This window comes from Pan paniscus, chromosome 3, assembly GCF_029289425.2.
Source record: "Pan paniscus chromosome 3, NHGRI_mPanPan1-v2.0_pri, whole genome shotgun sequence".
In the NCBI taxonomy this organism is placed as follows: domain Eukaryota; kingdom Metazoa; phylum Chordata; class Mammalia; order Primates; family Hominidae; genus Pan; species Pan paniscus.
In genome coordinates, this window is record NC_073252.2 from 52,333,442 (window position 1) to 52,353,341 (window position 19,900).

General features: G+C 35.5%; 1 protein-coding gene across 4 annotated transcripts in view; it reads left to right on the forward strand.

The window, feature by feature from the left end:
- CNOT6L (CCR4-NOT transcription complex subunit 6 like) overlaps window positions 1-19,660 on the forward strand; it is a 108,348-nt gene extending 88,688 nt beyond the window's left edge. For all 4 annotated transcript variants that reach the window (XM_034958606.3, XM_034958605.3, XM_034958604.4 and 1 more), the window contains exons 9-12: window positions 1,517-1,668; window positions 3,974-4,201; window positions 6,683-6,885; window positions 12,438-19,660. In XM_034958606.3, the coding sequence (XP_034814497.1) occupies window positions 1,517-1,668; window positions 3,974-4,201; window positions 6,683-6,885; window positions 12,438-12,650 (796 nt within the window). In that variant the 3' untranslated portion in view covers window positions 12,651-19,660. The remainder of the gene's footprint in view (window positions 1-1,516; window positions 1,669-3,973; window positions 4,202-6,682; window positions 6,886-12,437) is intronic.
- The last annotated feature ends 240 nt before the right edge of the window (window positions 19,661-19,900 follow it).

The window sequence follows — 19,900 nt, forward strand, 5'->3', positions numbered from 1 at the left end:
AATCCTGTCTATAGGACACATTTTGAAACTGCTCACTCCTCTTGATTTCTCTTGCCTTTGTTCAAGCCACCATCATTTCTCTTTCTGATAACCTCACAAACTTTCTAATCTGCTTCCCAGTTATCAGTTCTTTAATTGAGCAGCTAAGTGATCTTAAAAAATATAAATCAAATGATACCATGTCCTGGCTTAGAACTTTTATCTCTCCTCTTCAGCATCATTTCATACCCTTCCATTCTTTTCTAACACGTAAACTTGCAGTGCTTTTTGCTGTCTCAGGACCTTTCACATTTTCTACCTGGGATGCTCTTAACCCCATTCTTCACCTTAGTAACTTTCATCTGTCATATTTAAGCTTATAGATTACCTCTTTAGAGGGTAGAAACTATAGTCACTTTAAGCACTCTGGGTTAGAAATAGGCACATAAACTGACCCTTTACACTTGTCAGTCCAGCTGACACGTTCAGAATTGGAGGAGGGAAGGGAATATTGCTTCATTTAGTGCAGCATCCTGTGGCATAGTAAGTCAATATTTTTGAAGAAACAGAAACTAGCTTCTGTTTTCAAAGCTTGAAGGAAAGTGAGGAGGGGATCTGTTACAAGACTAAATATGTCTTCTCTCCACTGAACACCTAGTGCAAGTAATGTATTTAGTAGGTTTTGATTACTTATAAATATTTCACAAATTAATAAAATTAGACTGAAAAAGGTTAAATGACTTCACCAACATCCCACTGCAATTAAATGTCAGCACTAAACCAATTCTATTAAATCCTACAACTCTACAATGCTTAATAATTTGGCATTAATGAAGGAAAGAAAATATTATTAGTGCAGAAGTTGTAATCACAGAGAGAGTCATTTCTTCATCTTGCAGAATCTGTTTCTCAGAATACTTATACCCCATTGCAACTTGCTAGTAAAAGTCAGATGGAAAAATCAGTTACTCTTTAGCTGAGATAAAGGTGTGCCCCTGCATTTTGTTGACAAATATCTTGATGTGGTAGAAATAAAACTACAAACAGGGTAGGTGGATTGTATTCTTTTTATCTTTTTCTCATTAACTTAGTTGAGATTGTGTGCACCTTTAAATACCAGAAAATTCTAGCAGTAGCTTAAACAAATGAGGGAAGGGTGATTTTCTCACACAAGAAGTCCAGAAATAGGCAGTCCAGAACTGGTTCAGCTGCTTCCCCATTTTTAGAAGGTTGGCTTTTGCCTTCCTGCTTCTTATTTCATGGTCACAAGATGGTTATTATTTCTCCGAGCACTAGCTGTAAAGGGCAAGGTATAAAAGCATGAAGGGATATATATGCTGTCTTTGTTAGGTGGGGCCTCTGAGAAACTTTTTACAATAATCAGACTTCTTGTGTCTTAGTGGCCAGAACTGTATCACATGGTCACTTGCAGCTAGAAAATGACAAGGGAGACAATGCATGTCATGTTTCTTTCATTTAATATCTTTCAGCATGATAGTCTAGGTACCTAAAATTATTATAATAATGTACCTTTTAGATTTACATTGGTGCAGAAGCATACAGTGGAATTTAACCAAGTGGCGATGGCTAATTCAGATGGATCCGAAGCTATGCTGAACAGAGTGATGACAAAAGATAACATTGGTGTTGCTGTGGTATTAGAGGTCCACAAAGAACTATTTGGAGCAGGTGAGTGCAATGTAAAATATTCTTACTAAAAATAAACACCATCCCAAGTTTTTCCATCTCAAAACAAGTGAAGAGAATTTTGCCGTTATTTATTGCAAAGTTATTTTCTTTTGAGGAAAGTTAAGGGAGATGGGCAGGAAAATAGCACCATTGTGTAAAGCATCATATATTTGTTGGGATATTTTGTGCTCTCTATCACAGTCTTTTTTACTGACCAGATAATCTATGTAAAGTCTTTTTTAATATGCCATTAATCCCAAACAGTTCTTTTAAATAGGGAATATTTTGGTTAGGCTGAATTTAGAAATTATGATGACTTGGCCCTCTTTTTGAATCATATTTTTAGCTTGAGTGTGATTATTTTGTCTTTAAGGTTAAGGACTTGGCACATTTCCTCTAGTTTCTTTGTTATATCTCAGTCATTGTCAGGGTAAGAGCAGGATCTTTTATCTACATGGTACTTTCTTTAGCATTTTAGATTATTTATAGCTTCCTTCAGAGTCAGAAACTCATTATGTACTTCATACACAGACCTTTTTTATCCTTCTTACTGCCTGCCTTTGAGCATTTCACTGTTTACTAGTACATTTTAAGCAAGAAAGGAGTGAGACCACATCAGGGCTTTTTTTCCCCTGTACTTTTTGTAGAGGAAAAGATTATTTTGGACTAGAGTATTGATTTGAATTATTCAGACCATGCATATGTGTCAAACCTTCTTTTCTCACCATACTTCAATTTATTCATTATCAAAGGTAATCTTTGATATGAAATTTTGGACTTTTTACTTTTCTTAGCCCCTCCGTTTTTATTTACCTTTATGTCCTTTGCAATCTTATTCTTCCCAAAGTTTGGTACTTTTTTTTCTGATATTGTGGAGAATATCTTTTGGAGTTTTACTCCTCTTTTAATTTGCAGAAGAGTAATTCTAAATAGTAGAGACTTTTACGTTCTGAAATACATATCTCTTGTACTCATAGAAGGGGAATTTAGTAATATAGTGCTTATGGCTCTTTGAAGGGGAAAATTTTTAATATTGTGAATACTTAATCTATAGCTAAAAGTGACACTATAAAACTAGGAAAAGAAGATCGCTTAGAAGATTTGGCTACAGACATTTATGATCAAATTGCTTTTAAGGTGACTATGTCAGATATAACAGATACTTCAGTTTCTTATTTTCTCAACATTGAAGATAATTATAGCTTGGTGAGACTGGAAAGAAACTTTAACAAACTAGTAGACTTAGAAAATTAGGTCTTTTCCCCCAAAGCTTATATTCCAATAGAAAAATTTGAGACGCTTCTATAGAAATTATAAAAGAAAAATTAAATTTGTATGTTTACGGATAGTACAATGGTTTAAAGGTATGTAAAGTAAAAAGTGAGAGATCCCTCATGTCATTCATACTCTAGATTATAGCTCTTGTTGATTTCTCTATAGAGTTACTAACATACAGAATGTGAGTATATGTATTAATAGTTTTATATCTTGAATATTTTATGGACATCTGTCAGTAAATGTTAACTATGTTTAATTTTCAAAAATCTTAATGTATTCCATCTACCATTTGGAAAGTACTATGTTAATGTTTATTTTAACAGAATTAAAAAACATAGAATTATAGGAATAAAAAAAAAACTTTAGAGATATTCTAGTTGAATATTTCACTTCCCAAAAGAATCTGGTTAAATTACTGACCCAAAACTACATAAAATAATTAGTAAGAAAGCCAAGTCTAAAACCCACGTGTCCAGACTTTTATAGCACACTACTCTCTAATTCTGATTTTAAAAATAATGTTATTTCGGTATATGGTGTGAATTTGTTCAGGTAGCAGATGACTTTCTTATTTTATCTTATATAGGTTAATATAATTTACTGCCTTTACTACTGACCTATCACAGTTGTGCTGTGTTGTGCTTGGGAAATGCAAGGTGAATGAGTATTAGACAGTAGTAAGAATTTAAATTGAGGTTTAGGTAACTCAACTGAAAACCTGCCTTACTACATTATTGTGCTATTTAAATGACAGATATTTAAAGGGCTATACCAAATTTGTGGGCCAGATTTAGCCCATGGGCTACAGTTTGCCAACTTGATCTAGGAGAGTAATTCCCATGGTAGGATTACCAGAATCTCAGCCCTTTAGCTTCTAAGAATTACTTTATGAGATAAAAGGGAAGTTATAAATTCATGGAAAAGAGTAAAGAAGTAGCTGTGGATCATATTGAGAAAACCTGAGGATGCCACATTTCTTCAAACATAAAGCATAACTTTGTCTTCTTTTTGTAATGTTTAAATTTAGGTATGAAGCCTATTCATGCTGCAGACAAACAGCTGCTTATAGTGGCAAATGCCCACATGCATTGGGACCCAGAGTATTCTGATGTGAAGCTCATCCAGACCATGATGTTTGTCTCAGAGGTTAAAAACATTCTGGAGAAAGCCTCTAGTAGGCCTGGCAGCCCAACTGCAGATCCTAATTCCATCCCGCTGGTGCTATGTGCAGATCTTAACTCATTGCCAGATTCAGGTATTTATAACATCATTTCCTCACTGCTTTCAATTTCACTTTTACTCTTGGTTCAAAGGCCAGCTAGCTCCTAAATTTTGAGTAGATAAATTAAGGAATGTATCATAAGAATTCCATGGATGGGACACAAGGTAATAGAAGAGAGTTTAATAAAGAAGCTATTACCAAAGGTGTTGCCTGGTTTAAGGGAAACAAAGCAATAAATGATGCAGTACTCTGCCACTAGGGGATTTAGTAATAGATCTCTTTACCACTCCTCTACCTAAAAGGGAAAGTGGTGGGAGCTGTCTGTCATTAGAACTTGGAAAAAATACAGTTGTAGGAAAGGGCCACATAATAGGAGTGATGGCTTTGAATTGCATGAAGCGGTCAATCCCTGGCAAACCAAAAAGAAGAGAGCCAGGGAAATATATATTCTTACCTCACTCTGCTTTTGTCCTTTCATCTCCTGCTAGGCTGCCCATTGATCAAATCCAACCAAAAGCTAGAGCGGGGAGGGATTTGCAGTTGATGCAATAAAGATCAGCTGCCTGAGGCACAGAGTGTACTGCAGAAGGGTGATCTGAAGGGGCAGCCAGAAAATATTCATTACGTGTAGCTCTGTAGTTTAATAATGTTAGCAACTTTTAAGTGAATTCATTAAATCATATTTGGATAATGTTAGTGGTTACAGAAGAATGATCAAAATTATCCTAGGGCTTCATATTACTTCTTGAGCTCCACTAAACTACTTTATGTCTGAACTTTTATCATTTTACTTTTTATAAAAATCATTTCTGCATTTTAGGTATCAAATGGAAAACATTAGACTATTACTCTTTTGCCAATACCAAAGCATATGCTAAATTTTGTATATTATCACTGCTAGGCTATTTTAAGTTATTTAAAGTAAGTAACAATAAGGTTACTATAAGATAACCTAAATGCCTACACTTGGAATATTAAAAAAAAAGTCACTGAACTTGAAAACATCTTTTTCTTCTTAGCAAATAATGCTGAAATCATTGTTTATAAATGTTTGTCTTTAACCCTTAGCCTAATTGGCACTTTAACCACATGCTCCTTTCTTAATCCTTTCTTAAGTTGAATTACTCTCAACTGCAAGTTTTTCTCCCATTGTATTTGATTTGTTAAAACCAGTTAGTTGTCATTTGGCAACACAACATAGTGAAATGACTTTGGTACCAGACTGTCATGGTTGGATCCTGATTTTGCTACTTATGAACTATGCAATCTGTGACTAAGTTCCTCATTTTTCCTTTTTTTTTTTTTTTTTTTTTTTTGAGACAGAGTTGTGCTCTTGTTGCCAAGGTTGGAGTGCAGTGGTGCAGTCTTGACTCACTGCAACCTCTGCCTCCCGGGTTCAAGCAATTCTTCTGCCTCAGCCTCCCAGTAGCTGGAATTACAGGTGCATGCCACCACGCCCAGCTAATTTTTGTATTTTTAGTAGAGACAGGCTTTCACCATGTTGGCCAGGCTGGTCTCGAACTCCTGACCTCAGGTGCTGGATCCGCCCACCTCGGCCTCTCAAAGTGTTGGGAGTTTTACAGGCGTGAGCCACCGCACCCAGCCTAGTTCTTCATTTTTATCAAGGGGGGAATCATGTTATCTACTTCATAGAATTGTGAGATTTACATGAATAAAGCACTTAGAACAGTGCCTGGCATGTAGCAAATACTAGACAAATGATAGTGCCTTCTGAGCTATTTACAATACTGATAATTGTGCTTATCACACATTCATTATATCTTACTATCAATCCTTATTACAAATAGAAAGATGACTCTAACAGTGCACTAATCATCATAAGGGTTTTGATACTGTTTTCATGTTTGCTAATTCAGTGGAAGCAGTGCACTTTTCTGAATGCTATTCTTCTCTTCAGCCTTGTATTTTTAGCCAAGTGGTATACTTCTGGCATATAATATGCTTTATAGTGTCAGACTGAGAAAACTCACTCTAGCTCAAAATAAAGAATGATATTGTCTAGCTGACATTAGACATTGAAATGTTGAAGATGCAAAATCTGTTTTTGTTGTAAACTATTTTTATTAATATGCTCTACTTATATATTCGCAAAGTTGTTGATTGCTTAGAATGGGGAAATACTAAAGAGATAGTGGTTTGGAATAATTTTCCAAAAACATTTAGGGTTAATACCTTCCTGGTGAATGCCATCCTAGGTCCTGGAAATCATCTTTAGCCTGAAAAACCACTAAGAAAACTAAGGATATCTTTGAGTGTTCCTGATATATTTTGTTCTGAAATAGGCAAACATCCTTTGATTCATTTGATTGACTCATATGAAATGGCTGGTATTTGATTTTTTATTTTTAAACAACAACAAAAGGCAGTTTTATACGGCTCAACCTAAGAAGACCACTCTGAGCCTGGTGGATTAACCTGGTAACAAGTCTTGGCTGTGAAGCCTTGTGTAAGGTCTAAATGCTAAATGGAAGTGTCTCTTCTTTATTCTACCAGGTGTTGTGGAATACTTAAGCAATGGAGGAGTAGCTGACAACCATAAAGACTTCAAGGAACTAAGGTACAATGAGTGTCTTATGAACTTCAGCTGCAATGGAAAGAATGGAAGCTCAGAAGGGAGAATCACACATGGCTTCCAACTTAAGAGCGCCTATGAAAATAACTTGATGCCTTACACCAATTACACCTTTGATTTCAAAGTGAGTGGCAGCCTTTGGGCAGGTGTAGAAATTATTTCAGATACAAGCATGTAACAAAAAAGGTGTAAATTCTTTATGATTAATTGTATAATCTTCAGGAATTTTTAGATTCTTAAAATGTCTAGGCTAAGTATGCACCTAAATATAAGTAGGTTTATTGGGTTTTGTGGCTATTGTTGTCTTAAATTCTTCTTGCTCTCTTGTTTAGATTTCAAATAATATAATAACAAAAACTTCTAAAATGCTCACTAGGTACCAGGCACTGGTCAAAGCACTTTGTATATATCAATATAGTTAACCCTCACCTGCTCAAACCATCCCTAACTTTCAGCAGTAACCTCCCTCCCCCAACCGCCCGCCCCCCACAGAAAAGCACCGAATATAGCAAAACTCACTTTGAATGAATTTATGTAGTATTTTCTCAAGATTTTCTTTCTACTTTCCATTGATATCTTAGTATCTTTAAGTTTTTCAGGTTATTTTTGGGTATGGGGTTAGAGAAGGTTGTACTTTGGTTCTACTTTATATCTGTGTATTTATGCTAATATATTCCTAGGCAGTGGGACACTCTAAAAGGAAAAGAAAGACATTTTTTGACAAATATGAAAAAAAATGGAAAGGCTGATTGTACAGGACCAGCTATTCTTTAGAAAGACAGATTGTGGTGGCTTTATGTAATCTCTTTCCCAGTGCTAGTTTTCTGATCACTCTGTGTACCTGTAGCTCTGCTATTATACCTCTCTCTGACTTTCTGGCATTTCAGGCATCTATAGTAGAATCTTATACTATCTGGAAAAATCCAAGTGTTAGAAAGTGGTTTGGTATAAGAAGCCTAGAGGAAATTTAATAAAATACCAAAGGAAATTTACAAATGGCCTCCCTTATATCTCCAATAACCTTTTTCTATTTTTGCGTGGGTTAGCTCCTTTCCAAGAAACAAATAGGAGGAGGAAGAAAAGAAATTCGTGTGTTGTTACTAATCAGCTTTCATAATCATGAAGTGAAAAAAAATTGCTTAGAAATTGAATCTAATTTAGTATTTTTGCTATTAGAAAAGATAATTCAATCCAGCGATAGTTCATTTTGTTCCAGCCACTTGTATGTAGTGATGTGCTGGTAAATATTTAATAATGAGCTTTTTGGGAAAAAGCTCTATTTGTGGTGTTTGCCGATTTCTGTGGTTTAAGTACTTCTGTAGCAGAATCCTATCTTCCAACATGATACCATTGAACATAGAGTTGGGAAGAGGTGCTAAGAAAGCTAGCACTAGCTGACTCTAGCACATCATTGCTTTTATGTAAACTTAAAGGAATACCTTTTAATGATACAGTTTACCACAGCTTAAATCCTATCCTTGTAACTATAGTGATATATATCTGCCAGCGTAACCCAGAAAACCTGTGACAAAGTTCCCGAAAATAAGTGTTTAGTAATTCTGCAACTATTACTATTGTTCAGGTATGTGTGTAGGTAAAAAGAAAAAAATTTTATTCTATTTCACATAGCCCTTTTTTTTTTTTTTTTTTTTTTTTTTGAGATAGGGTCCCAGTTTGTCACCCAGGCTGGAGTGCAGTGGCAAGATTTTTGCTCACTGCAGCCTGAAACTCCTGTGCTCAAGACATCCTCCTACCTCTGCCTCCCAGGTAGCAAGGACTACAGGCACACACCACCATGACCAGCTAATTTTTTGTATTTTTAGTACAGACAGGGTTTTGCCATGTTGCCCATGCTGGTCTCAAACTCCTGGGTTCAGGCCATCTGCCTGCCTCAGCCTCCCAAAGTGCTGGGATTACAGGTGTGAGCCACCGTACCCAGCCTAGATTTTTTTTTTTTTTTGAGACAGGGTCTCGCTCTGTCACCTAGAGTGGCACAATCATGACTCACTGCAGCTTCACCCTCCTGGGCTCAAGCAATCCTCCCACCTCAGCCTGTTGAGTAGCTGGGACTACAGGTGTGTGCCAACATGCCTGGCTAATTTTTGTATTTTTGAGGGGTTTTTTTTGGTAGAGACAGGGTTTCACCATGTTGCCCAGGCTGGTCTTGGGCTAATTTTTGTATATTTGAGGGTTTTTTTTTTTTTTGGTAGAGACAGGGTTTCACCATGTTGCCCAGGCTGGTCTTGAACTCCTGGGCTCAAGCAATCTGTCCACCTCAGCTTCCCAAAGTACTGGGATTACAGGTGTGAGCCACTGTACCCAGCCTAGACTTTTTTAAAGCTTACTTCTTCCTTGTCCATAAATAAAAATCAGAGAAACACAATTTGGGACATTAATCCACCTTCCTCAGTCATCTGAATTGGTTTAAAATTATTTACTGACAGTCCTTCAAAAGCTCTTACATGTGTTAGTAATTGAATCAAAAATCCTATTGAGCCATTTACATTGTTCAAATAAGTATGGCTAAAGAACTAGAAATGCCTGGCTCAGAGAGTGTTTGATGTTTGGATGTATAAGATAGGATCAGAGAGAAGGATAAAGGTATAAGTTGGTGGGAGAGAGTAATATATGGGAAGATAAATAGGCTGGCTGGATAGATAGATGGGATGAGACAATAGAATAGTATTTCAAGGAAGGATGGCTAGAGACTAAGGGCACACCTGAGTAGAGAGAATTGAGCTCTTAGTCCAAGTAACAGAAAATGAACTTTTCAGTTTTATACATATATTTTACATAGTTAATGCTATCCCAGTATTGAAAGCAATCAGTAAAAAAGGGTAAGTAACATCAAATATAAAATGCCATGTGATCAGCATCGAATGCAGATCCAATTGTATTAGTGAGGGGCCATTGTATCAGTGAGGTGTTAAATTTTGTTTGCTTAGCTTAGTATTTGTTTACTTTCTTCGTCCTTGAACAAGCTAGAAATGTAGAAAACAGGTATTTAGAGCTCAGATTCATTTAATTGCAAACTGATTTGGAATGAACTGAAGGGTAAACAATTAGAAGAATTACTCCTTTTTCAACATTACTTTCAGACCAGGTAAGTTTAATAAACAGCTTAATTCAAACCTACTACTGCTGCTCCTCACCCCATGTTTATCCTCTAATCTGAGGGTGTGCCCAAATCATTTAATAAAAAAAAGGAAGGGCAGCTTTTATTTTATAGCAAATAGTAAACTTTTCTGTTACATTATGAAATTGTAATTTTCTGGCATTCTTTTAAAAAAGCTTAGCATAGTGGTAACAGACTATTAATATTTTCGTTGTGTTTTGACTTTTTGTTGAAATACAGTTCTATAGACTTATACAATAATAGTCTTTACTAATATAAAGAGTGCATTTTCCCACATTATTAGCATTAAATCTTTTAAAAAAGAAACTGACTCAAAGGGGTTAAAAATCATTAGTCTATAACCTTTTTTGTGCATATGATCAAAGTTAGGGATCCTCCTCATAGATGCATATGTACAAATATGTTGGGTGAATTCACAGACATAACCTGGCTGAGAGTTTTGATAAGAGTTTTTACTCTGGATATTTCAAACCATGAAAATAGTTACAAGTGATGCATTCTATTAAAAGCGTCTTACTTCCTGGAGTGTTTATCTTTTTCTTGGGGCCTACGTTTGCAAAGAACTCTAGCAGTTGATGTGCATGACGGCACTCTAATAAGGTTGTAAGATATAGGAGGGTTTGTAAGATATAGGAGGGTTTGTCGCCCAGGCTGGAGTACAGTGGCATGTTCTAAGTACACTGCAACCTCTGCCTCCCAGGTTAAAGCAATTCTTGGGCCTTGACCTCCCTAGGAGCTGGGACTACAGGTGCACGCCCCCAGACCCAGCCATTTTTTTTGTATTTTTAGTAGAGAGGAGGTTTCACCATGTTGGCCAGGCTGGTAATTAACTCCTGGCCTCAAGTGATCTGCCCGCCTTGGCCTCTGAAAGTGCTGGGATTACAGGCATCAGGCATGAGCCACTGTGCCCAGCCCTATAGGAGATTCTGTTCAACATAAGTAATTGAGATTATTTCATGTGTTTTATTTTAGAATTGAAGCAAAAAGTTGTCTCATAAGGAGAAGTAAAACTACCGTGATCCTTGTTAACTCATTTTCCAAAATATCACTGTAAAACTAGGCATTATAACCAAAATGAAGGGATAATACCTTATGATCCTATCATTTTTTGACTGTTTAAACTTGGAGTCCCCTGGACTCATGTAAGTTCCTTAATTTGTGGTAAAGTAAGGTTGGATAAGGGCTTTTTTTTTTTCTTTTCTTTTGTTATTATTTTTTAAGAGACAGAGTCTTGCTGTCAGCCAGGCTGGAAAGCAGTGGGACAATTGTAAGTAGCCTGAAACTCCTGGCCTCAAGTGAGCCTCCTGCCTCAGCCTTCCGAGTAGCTGGGACTATAGGTGCCTGCTGCTACACCTGGCTAATGTTTAAATTTTTCGTAAAATCCTGGGTCTCATTATGTTTACCAGGCTGGTCTTGAACTCCTGCACTTAAGCCATCCTCTTGCCCCCACTTCCCAAAGGGCTGGGATTACAAGCATGAGACACTGCACCTGAATCTTGTCTCTTAGAAGAGGAACAGTTTTGGTGTTTTGATATTGGTCAAATGAAAATCAACAAACTGAAATGATTGTGTCCAAAATCTCACAATAAAAAAATTTGTTTTCATTAAAAGTTTTTATTTTTTAAGTAGCCCATTTCATTATAATACCATTTAAAGTATTGGCTGGAACTCATGTATAGTATTTGTAAATAGGTTTTTACAGGTGTAGAAATATTTCTCCCTACTTGGGCTCAGGCTATCTTGATATGAATAGGAACTAGATAGGAAGAAATTTGATTTTGCTGTCTTGCATACACAACCTGGGATAATAAAAGCCCCCTGGTTTTAGACTTACTGATCAGACAAATCCAGTCATCTAGCTCTGAGAGATAAAACTGCTATGTATGGCTTCCTGCTGAATGATTTTTGCTGAGTTGTCTTTATGTAGCAAGGAAATCCAGAATTTACACATATTCCAGTATTTGTGAAAATGAGTATTTTAAATTAAGAATAGAATAGTTAACTGTGTAGTGTGTTGTATGTATGTAGCAAATCTGGGAAAGCTAGACTAGGATTAGCAAATCCATAAACATGGTTTACTACAGCTTCAGTCAGGTGTGTTTGGATATCTTGATATGCAAATAATTGAAAATAATACCGTTAACTATGTATGTGCTTATATAAATATTCTTATTTTCTACTTATTATAGCCAATAGGATTAGTACAGGCTCCATTATATTTATACTGATATGTTGGATTTCACTAAACCAAGCAGGCCAATTCTAAAGATGACTAGACATAATTTAATGTGTTTAGCTTCTCAAATTATCACTTACACACAAATGGAAGGATTTATAATTCCAATAGCATGCTGTGTTTCCCTATTGAGCCACCTTTATTTCATGTAATACCCATTGAATATTTGAGCCTTATTTGACCCACTATCAAGACAACAGGTACCAGAAGAAAGGGTACTCAGTTTTTTGGTTTTTATAAATTATGGATTGTTCTTTATATATCTTGAATTTTTCTTTTTTTCCTATCCCCAATCTCTTTCCAGGGCGTGATTGACTACATTTTCTATTCCAAGACTCATATGAACGTGCTTGGTGTCCTGGGGCCTTTAGATCCTCAATGGCTGGTTGAGAACAACATCACTGGGTGTCCACACCCTCACATCCCTTCAGACCACTTCTCACTGTTAACACAACTTGAACTCCACCCTCCACTCCTGCCTCTTGTCAATGGTGTTCACTTGCCTAATCGGAGGTAGTGGAGTACTGCCCCGCCAAGACGGGGATCTGTTGCTATGGACCTGTACAGTTGTAAATCAAAGTATGTAGGAGTGAAGTATGGCCATCCTTAAGCTGCTTCTTCAGGTTTCTTTCATTATGTGTTTGCTGTAAGACTTTGTACATTTTTGTGCATATTGGTATCACTTGGCAGTAGGGCTGGAACCAAAGTATTACTCTCTTTACAAAATTTTAATTTAACATGTTTTTAAATTGGACCTTCTTTATATTGTATTAACAGCCAGCATTCAAAATTGATAAATTACCAATTTGAGGCCCAATAACAGTGTATTTGTTTTTCCAAAACAAATACTTCCTTTTGAATGGTTTCAGTGAGCCAACCATTTTATAAAAGGCAATTTTTAAAAACTATAAATACAGTATTTTAAACTGAATGATGATATGCCTTCCAGGGAAAACCTTGAATTTTTCCTTTATAACTGACTTTTGGATTCCAAAGTCATTTGCACATTAACAGAGTACTTAAATTTACTTGTTCAGTACATAAACTATGATATAGCCTCTATACATGGTAAGAAAATTTGAAAAATTAAAGATGGTTGCACAGTATACTTTTATAATCCAGCATGTAACACCACATGACAATTTGTTGGCCAAATGCTGGTTTGGAGTTTTTTTGAGGAATCACTTTGGTTTTTTTGTCCTTTATATATAACCTTATTGGAAGTATTAATTCTAAGCCTGTCTCTCAAGTTTATTTATAGAGAAAAAGTAAGTAATCTGTATTGCCACATACCTTGAAAATAGAATGTGGTATGTTTAGGATGCCCACGGAATGAATTTTTCCTTATTCCAATTCAACCTTCTGTCTGGTTGTGCCAGGAAAACAGATGTTATATGACCTATATCATTTTTGCCATTATAGTCAAATGTTAAAAGAAGAAAAAAATCTGCTGAATAAAAAGGCCTTGATCAAAGTTTCAGATGGGGAAAATCATACAGATATTTTATGTGTTTCCAACATAGATTATGTGGCTGTTGGTTTCTTGAGATGACAGTGCAAAGGATTTGGGAGAGAGAACAAATTTGGGGCAGTAGTTGAAAACGTTGGGTCATTTTCCTGACTCTAGCTGCCAAATGGCCATCATATGCTTTTAATCTTTGTTTCTGTTGTCTGTCAGGGTTGAATTAAGAAGCTACTGGTTTATTCCCAATTGTTGATGCCTTTAGGTATGTTGGAATCTTTTTTTTGCCTAGGAGGGGCCAGTTGAAAATCTGTGACTCAAGAGGCAGTGAACAGAATACTGTTTTCTGGGGAAAAATTGGTTGGCTACTTGATGTTAATTATGGCACAGTAACAGGAAAAGGTTGTGTCTGTGTTTTTAAGTTTTTCTTTATTCTGCTTTTTTGCTGCTATAAGAGTTTTCTGAAATTTATATTTTAAACTTTTCATGCACTTTACTGTTTCTAGTCTCAAAATGTGATATTTTTAATAAACAAGAAATTTTCCATTATGTGAATGAAATTTTAAAAGACAATAGCCTATATTTGTGTCTCACTAATATATAAAGTACAGGTCAAATTTAAATTATTTAATTAGTTTTAAATATACACAATTTGTCTCATCTTTCAAACCTGACATCTTCGGCTGTTTTATTAGTCTTAAATGATGCATTTACTTTGGTCATTTTATGCTAATTTCTTCCATAGTAAATTAATCAGGCTATATAAGGTAATATTTCCCCAGAGGGTAATTTTAGTGGGACGAGGGTGGTGGGATGATGTCATATCATACATGGGATTGCATCAGAAGGGTTCTGTAAAGCCTGAACTCCCTTTTAAAAGTGCCTAGTGATAGAGGCGTTGTTTGTCATCTATTATAATTGGAATGTCATTGTAGTTCAGTGAATTTTGATGTAAATAAAATATCTTTTAAAAATGTTAAAGTACCAGGATAAACAAACAAAAAGAAACAACCCTTAAGATGACAGATTTTCCTCAACATGCAGGTTTCCCTTCTTATATACCTCAAGTATCCAACATCTAGCCATGCAAATTGATTACCTGAAGCATAGTACTGGAAAGTAGAATAGCATGAAAAACTTAATTTTGTGGACATTACCTTTTTTTGTAATCAGCTACTGTATGTTTTATTTTAGATCTTTTGTTTTGGGTGGGTTTTCTGCTCTGGAGGTATATGCACTAACAAAACATTTTCCTCCTTTCATATACGCATGTTAATTAGCAATGTGAGCAATATTTCCTACCATACTTCACTCCCAATATTTTTTGAGATGTTTGTATAAAATGGAATTTAAAGTTCACTTATGATTGTATATGAACCACAGAGGAGCCCATTTATTAATAAAAAACTTTTTTAATAGTTAAATGTAGAGGGAAAAAATAAAAAAAAATGGGAAACATTGTAAACAGCTTAAGTTTATTTTGTGTATGATCGAGGCACTCTGTTGCAGGAAGGTGTGTAATTGGGTTCTCTCTGCTTCAAATGCGCTCTTTCAAACCATTCATTATCCTGTGTATTTTTAATGTGGTTTTAGTAAATGTTGGTAGTAGCTCTGTTGAAGTAGGTAATTGTGTTATGTTTTGGGTGGTACACACTTGGGGCATGGTAACCCAAATTTCATGTGCACGGTTTCCCTTTAGCCCACTGCCCAAATTTCACATACCCTTCACCCTTTGTTCCCTTTGTAAAAGGAGTGGTATCTGTTTTGAGCTGCCAATTCAGATGATCAGAAATGCTGCTTTCCTCAGCATTGTCTTGTTAAACCGCATGCCATTTGGAACTTTGGCAGTGAGAAGCCAAAAGGAAGAGGTGAATGACATATATATATATATTCAATGAAAGTAAAATATATATGCTCATATACTTTCTAGTTATCAGAATGAGTTAAGCTTTATGCCATTGGGCTGCTGCATATTTTAATCAGAAGATAAAAGAAAATCTGGGCATTTTTAGAATGTGATACATGTTTTTTTAAAACTGTTAAATATTATTTCCATATTTGTCTAAGAACTGGAATGTTCTTTAAATTTACTAAAACAGTATTGTTTGAGGAAGAGAAAACTGTACTGTTTGCCATTATTACAGTCATACAAGTGCATGTCAAGTCACCCACTCTCTCAGGCATCAGTATCCACCTCATAGCTTTACACATTTTGATGGGGAATATTGCAGCATCCTCAGGCCTGACATCTGGGAAAGGCTCAGATCCACCTACTGCTCCTTGCTCGTTGATTTTGTTTTAAAATATTGTGCCTGGTGTCAACTTTTAAGCAACAGCACTGCCTAAAAGCAAGCAGAGAACAGAATCCCAGCACCATTCTATAGGCAACTTTTTAGAATTCAGATATAGTAAATCTGTTCCAGATTTATGATGTTTTATGTAAAAAAAATTTTGTATAATAACATAGCTGAATATTTTTGTTTCATTTCTTTGATGTAAGGCGTGTGAACATTCGTTTGAATATCACATGTTGAAGTCAGGTATGGCACAATGGGTTCTGAGACCAGCTTTTCCTCCCCTCCCATTTGCCTTGTTCCAAGCTCTTTCTTTTCAAATTACTTTTCTGATATTCATAGGCAGGTATTTAATTTTACTAATTAGCATCCTGTGTGAATGTATTAAAGAAGCCACTGTGTTTTAGTGTAGTTGGCAAAAATATAAAAGCTGTTTCTTATTTGCCCCTATTTTTTTTGGTGTCTTAAAGTTAAATCACAGAGAAGCAAGGGAGAAAGTTGAAAGATATCTAAGGCTCATATCACTTGATTCTATGGTAGATTATATTAGAATTGAGGATGTGGCACATTAAAACTGGAACATGGGCAAATATAGTGTTCCATTTTAAAATTCTAAGTTTATATTGTTAAATGGGTGAAAATTTAAGTTTATATTTGCATTTCCAAGCGTTTCTAAAAATCACTAATGCCATCTATACTTTTAGTATGAAACAGCAGACTATAGAAAGCACAGGGAAGAATAGGCTAAATACATTCTTTGAAGAACCAGAGGCATATAACCATACATTATGTCATTCCTAATACATGGCTAGATTTTCTAATGATAAAATTGACTGTGTCCCAATGCTTATTTGATTCTAAGCTTTTTTATTCTGTTTCTGAGATATTTTAATAGCTTTGCAAAATATGCTGACCAGTTTTTGGAAAATAATGGTTTTTATAGCAAGCAAAGACTTTATGGCACATTTTCAAAATAGCACTCATACATACTTACATTTTGACAGAAATGTGAATTCTCACATTGATAAGATATTCTTTTTCCCACCTGCTCTACCCTTTTAAAAAGGTCACTTTTCTAATGTGTAGTAGATTCATTTATGCCTTTCCCTTTGAGTCATACCATGTTTGGAGAACTGTGTGAATTGTAGGTAGAGAAATTAACTAGGGAAGCCAGAAACTTGAACTAAAGTTTTAAATTTGTAGGCAGATGAGAACTTTTATACTATGGTTGCTTTGGGCGATTCTAATTTTGTAATAGCATCATGATCACCAAAATTAATTCAAACATTTTAGTACATCTTTAATCTGTCTTATTTACCAAAGTTCTAATCTGTTTAAGAACAGGATGCCAAGAGCATCTTTCATTTTATAGAATGATATGCTCACCTTTATAAGTGTCACCTAAAAGCTTGAGGGTAAAAAAGAAGCAGCCCATATATCTAAACTACAGGATGTCTTGAACAAGATTCACAGAAAGAAAAAAAAGCAGTTCTTTCCAGGAAGGTGGTAAGGAAGAGCATGCATATTTCTTGTTTTAACCAAATACCTTTTTTATGTAAATGTCTCTATTAAACCCCAGGTCCTACACCAGGAAATAGGGTGATAACCAGGAAAATACCAAGCTTTAACCCAGTTGGCAGTTCCTTGTGGCATACATTTGGTTAGACTTGGGTTTTTCTTGGAACCAAAGGAAAATAAGCATGTTGAGTTCTTCGTTCAACAGACATGACATTGAAGTAATGGAATTTTTTTTTTTAAGTAAAATAGTTTTCACTTTCAAAGCCTATGACATAAGGACATTTGTGCTTATTAATTGTTAATTTTTATGGTACATTGTATAAACTGAGTAGCATTGAACTGCATTTTAGAAGTATGTCATCAGAAACAAATCACATTATGAAAAGGATATACAAATGCCAAGTGATATGACTCTTTTGGCATGGTGGTAGCATGGTCCATTCAGCTTTCAGAATCTTTCGGAGGCTCTAGTTTGGTGCCTAGTACTAGTTATTTTTGTTAGAACAATCTCTCAAAATTTAGATAATTTTCCAGTTGTATGTCTGTCACTTTTAACTCTAAAGCGTAAGAATCATGGTAACCCTCTCAGAAGTGGTCCTTTCTTGCTCATTTCAGTTTCGTATTAATTTCAAATCACTGATGTATTGTCTTTCAAGCTATCAATTGTTATATGTACCAATTTAATTTAGTTTGTAGTTATCTGAAGTCACAAAATTGGTTCAGCATTGATGTCAAACAATGGCTTTGCTTCTTACCAAACAGACTTAGTATCCTGCTGCTTGTTTCAATCTTGATGCAGTAAGTGATGCAGTATCTGGGTTTGTATTTACTTAGAAACTGTACTGTCCTTTCTCTGTGCTTAACTTGCTAAAAATATATTCCCTTACCTGTGAAATTCCTGAGCGGTGCTCTGCCAACTTTTCAAGGGGAGGGATTTGGATGGCTGTGTTACTGCACACTGGATCTGGAATTGTTCAGGGTTATGAGTGACAAATTTCTTAAACACCAGCAGCACTGAGATGTGCACTATGGGCATTCGTACAGTTGTCCAAATGCAAACAACTTTTTCATCTTGGAGAAGCTGAGATACAGAGTTCAATAGAACTACTTGGAATATTTTGAGAAGGTTGAATGTTTCATCTTTGGCTTTGTTGTCTCTGGAGTGGGGAAGTATGGAGGGCTTTTTTTTTTTTTTTTTTTTAAAGAGAGTGTGTATGTACTTTTTCTCTCTATAAGGGCCAGGGTGTTGGTCAAATTCGCCATGGATTAATTTATATCTTCTGTTGTGATTTTTTTCAACTATATAACAAGTGCCAACTAATTGTCCATGGGACAATCTACTTTTCCACTCAATTTATCGTTTTGAGTAGGGAAAGGTTCATTTATTTTCATTACCTGGCATTAAGTTAAAGAATTCATTATTTTGCATACATTTGAGTCATTCTGTGGCCTATAAAGTGTTTTTGTAACTATCTAATTCTAATGGTTGCAAAGCAAAGCACATGACTGTAAAACCAAGCAAGGTGTTTTAGTAACTTTTTCCCTGAATACTTGGTAGTTTCCATTGATACTATTCCAAAACAAATTCTGCTGTTTTAGGTTGTATATTTACTTTGCTTTTGTTCTAAGAAAAAGCCAAGGACTAAATCAACTTGTTATTGTGTTTCAGTAATCAGTTTAAAATCTAAGATTTTTTTTTAAATTAGACTATTTAATGAAGTGCCATGTAATTGTAGCTTGCTAGTGTTTAATGTTTAATAGACTGGTTCTGTAGGTGTTTTAACCATTTAACACTCTCTGCCATCCCTGGAGAAAGTGGTTCTACTCTTACTGAACACATTCTCTCTGACAAAATCACCAGCTGCTTTATTTTTCTATTTATTACAGTTAAACAGTTGATGAGGTCTGAATCTTGACCAAAACTGCTCAGCTGAGATGTTTTTCACAATAGACACTGTACAAAGTGTGCGTGCAAAAGGACACGGTTGGTAGTATTTTTTCATTAATGTGAACATTGACTAAAAAAAAGCAGTCCTGCCTTTTAAATCTTGTGGCAGCTCAGAAGGGAGGTGCTTAAGAACCTTAACTACTATGTCAGATAACAAAATATTTTTTTCCATTTTGGAGATTGGTTACTGCTCACACATGATGTATAGGGCTAAATATATGCTTGTTTCCTTGCACCTGTGTACTTCCCCTCTCTCCCTCCCTTTCCTTCCCCTGTAGGCAATAAATGGCCATTTTGCAACTGCATACCTTTGTCTTGGTTTTTGACTCTTTATTTGTGCAGTATAAACCTCTGCTTTTAGGTTGATACGTCTCTTCTAAAGTGAAGTAGGGAGCCAAGATAATTCAGGGCAAAATACATAATTACAAATTCATGCTACATTTTTTTTTCTGGTGAAAACTACATTACTAAGTACATTGTTTAAAAAAAATTCTGAAGCTAGTTATATGACTTGCTTTGCCCGAAGAAACCAGTGCAAAGGGATA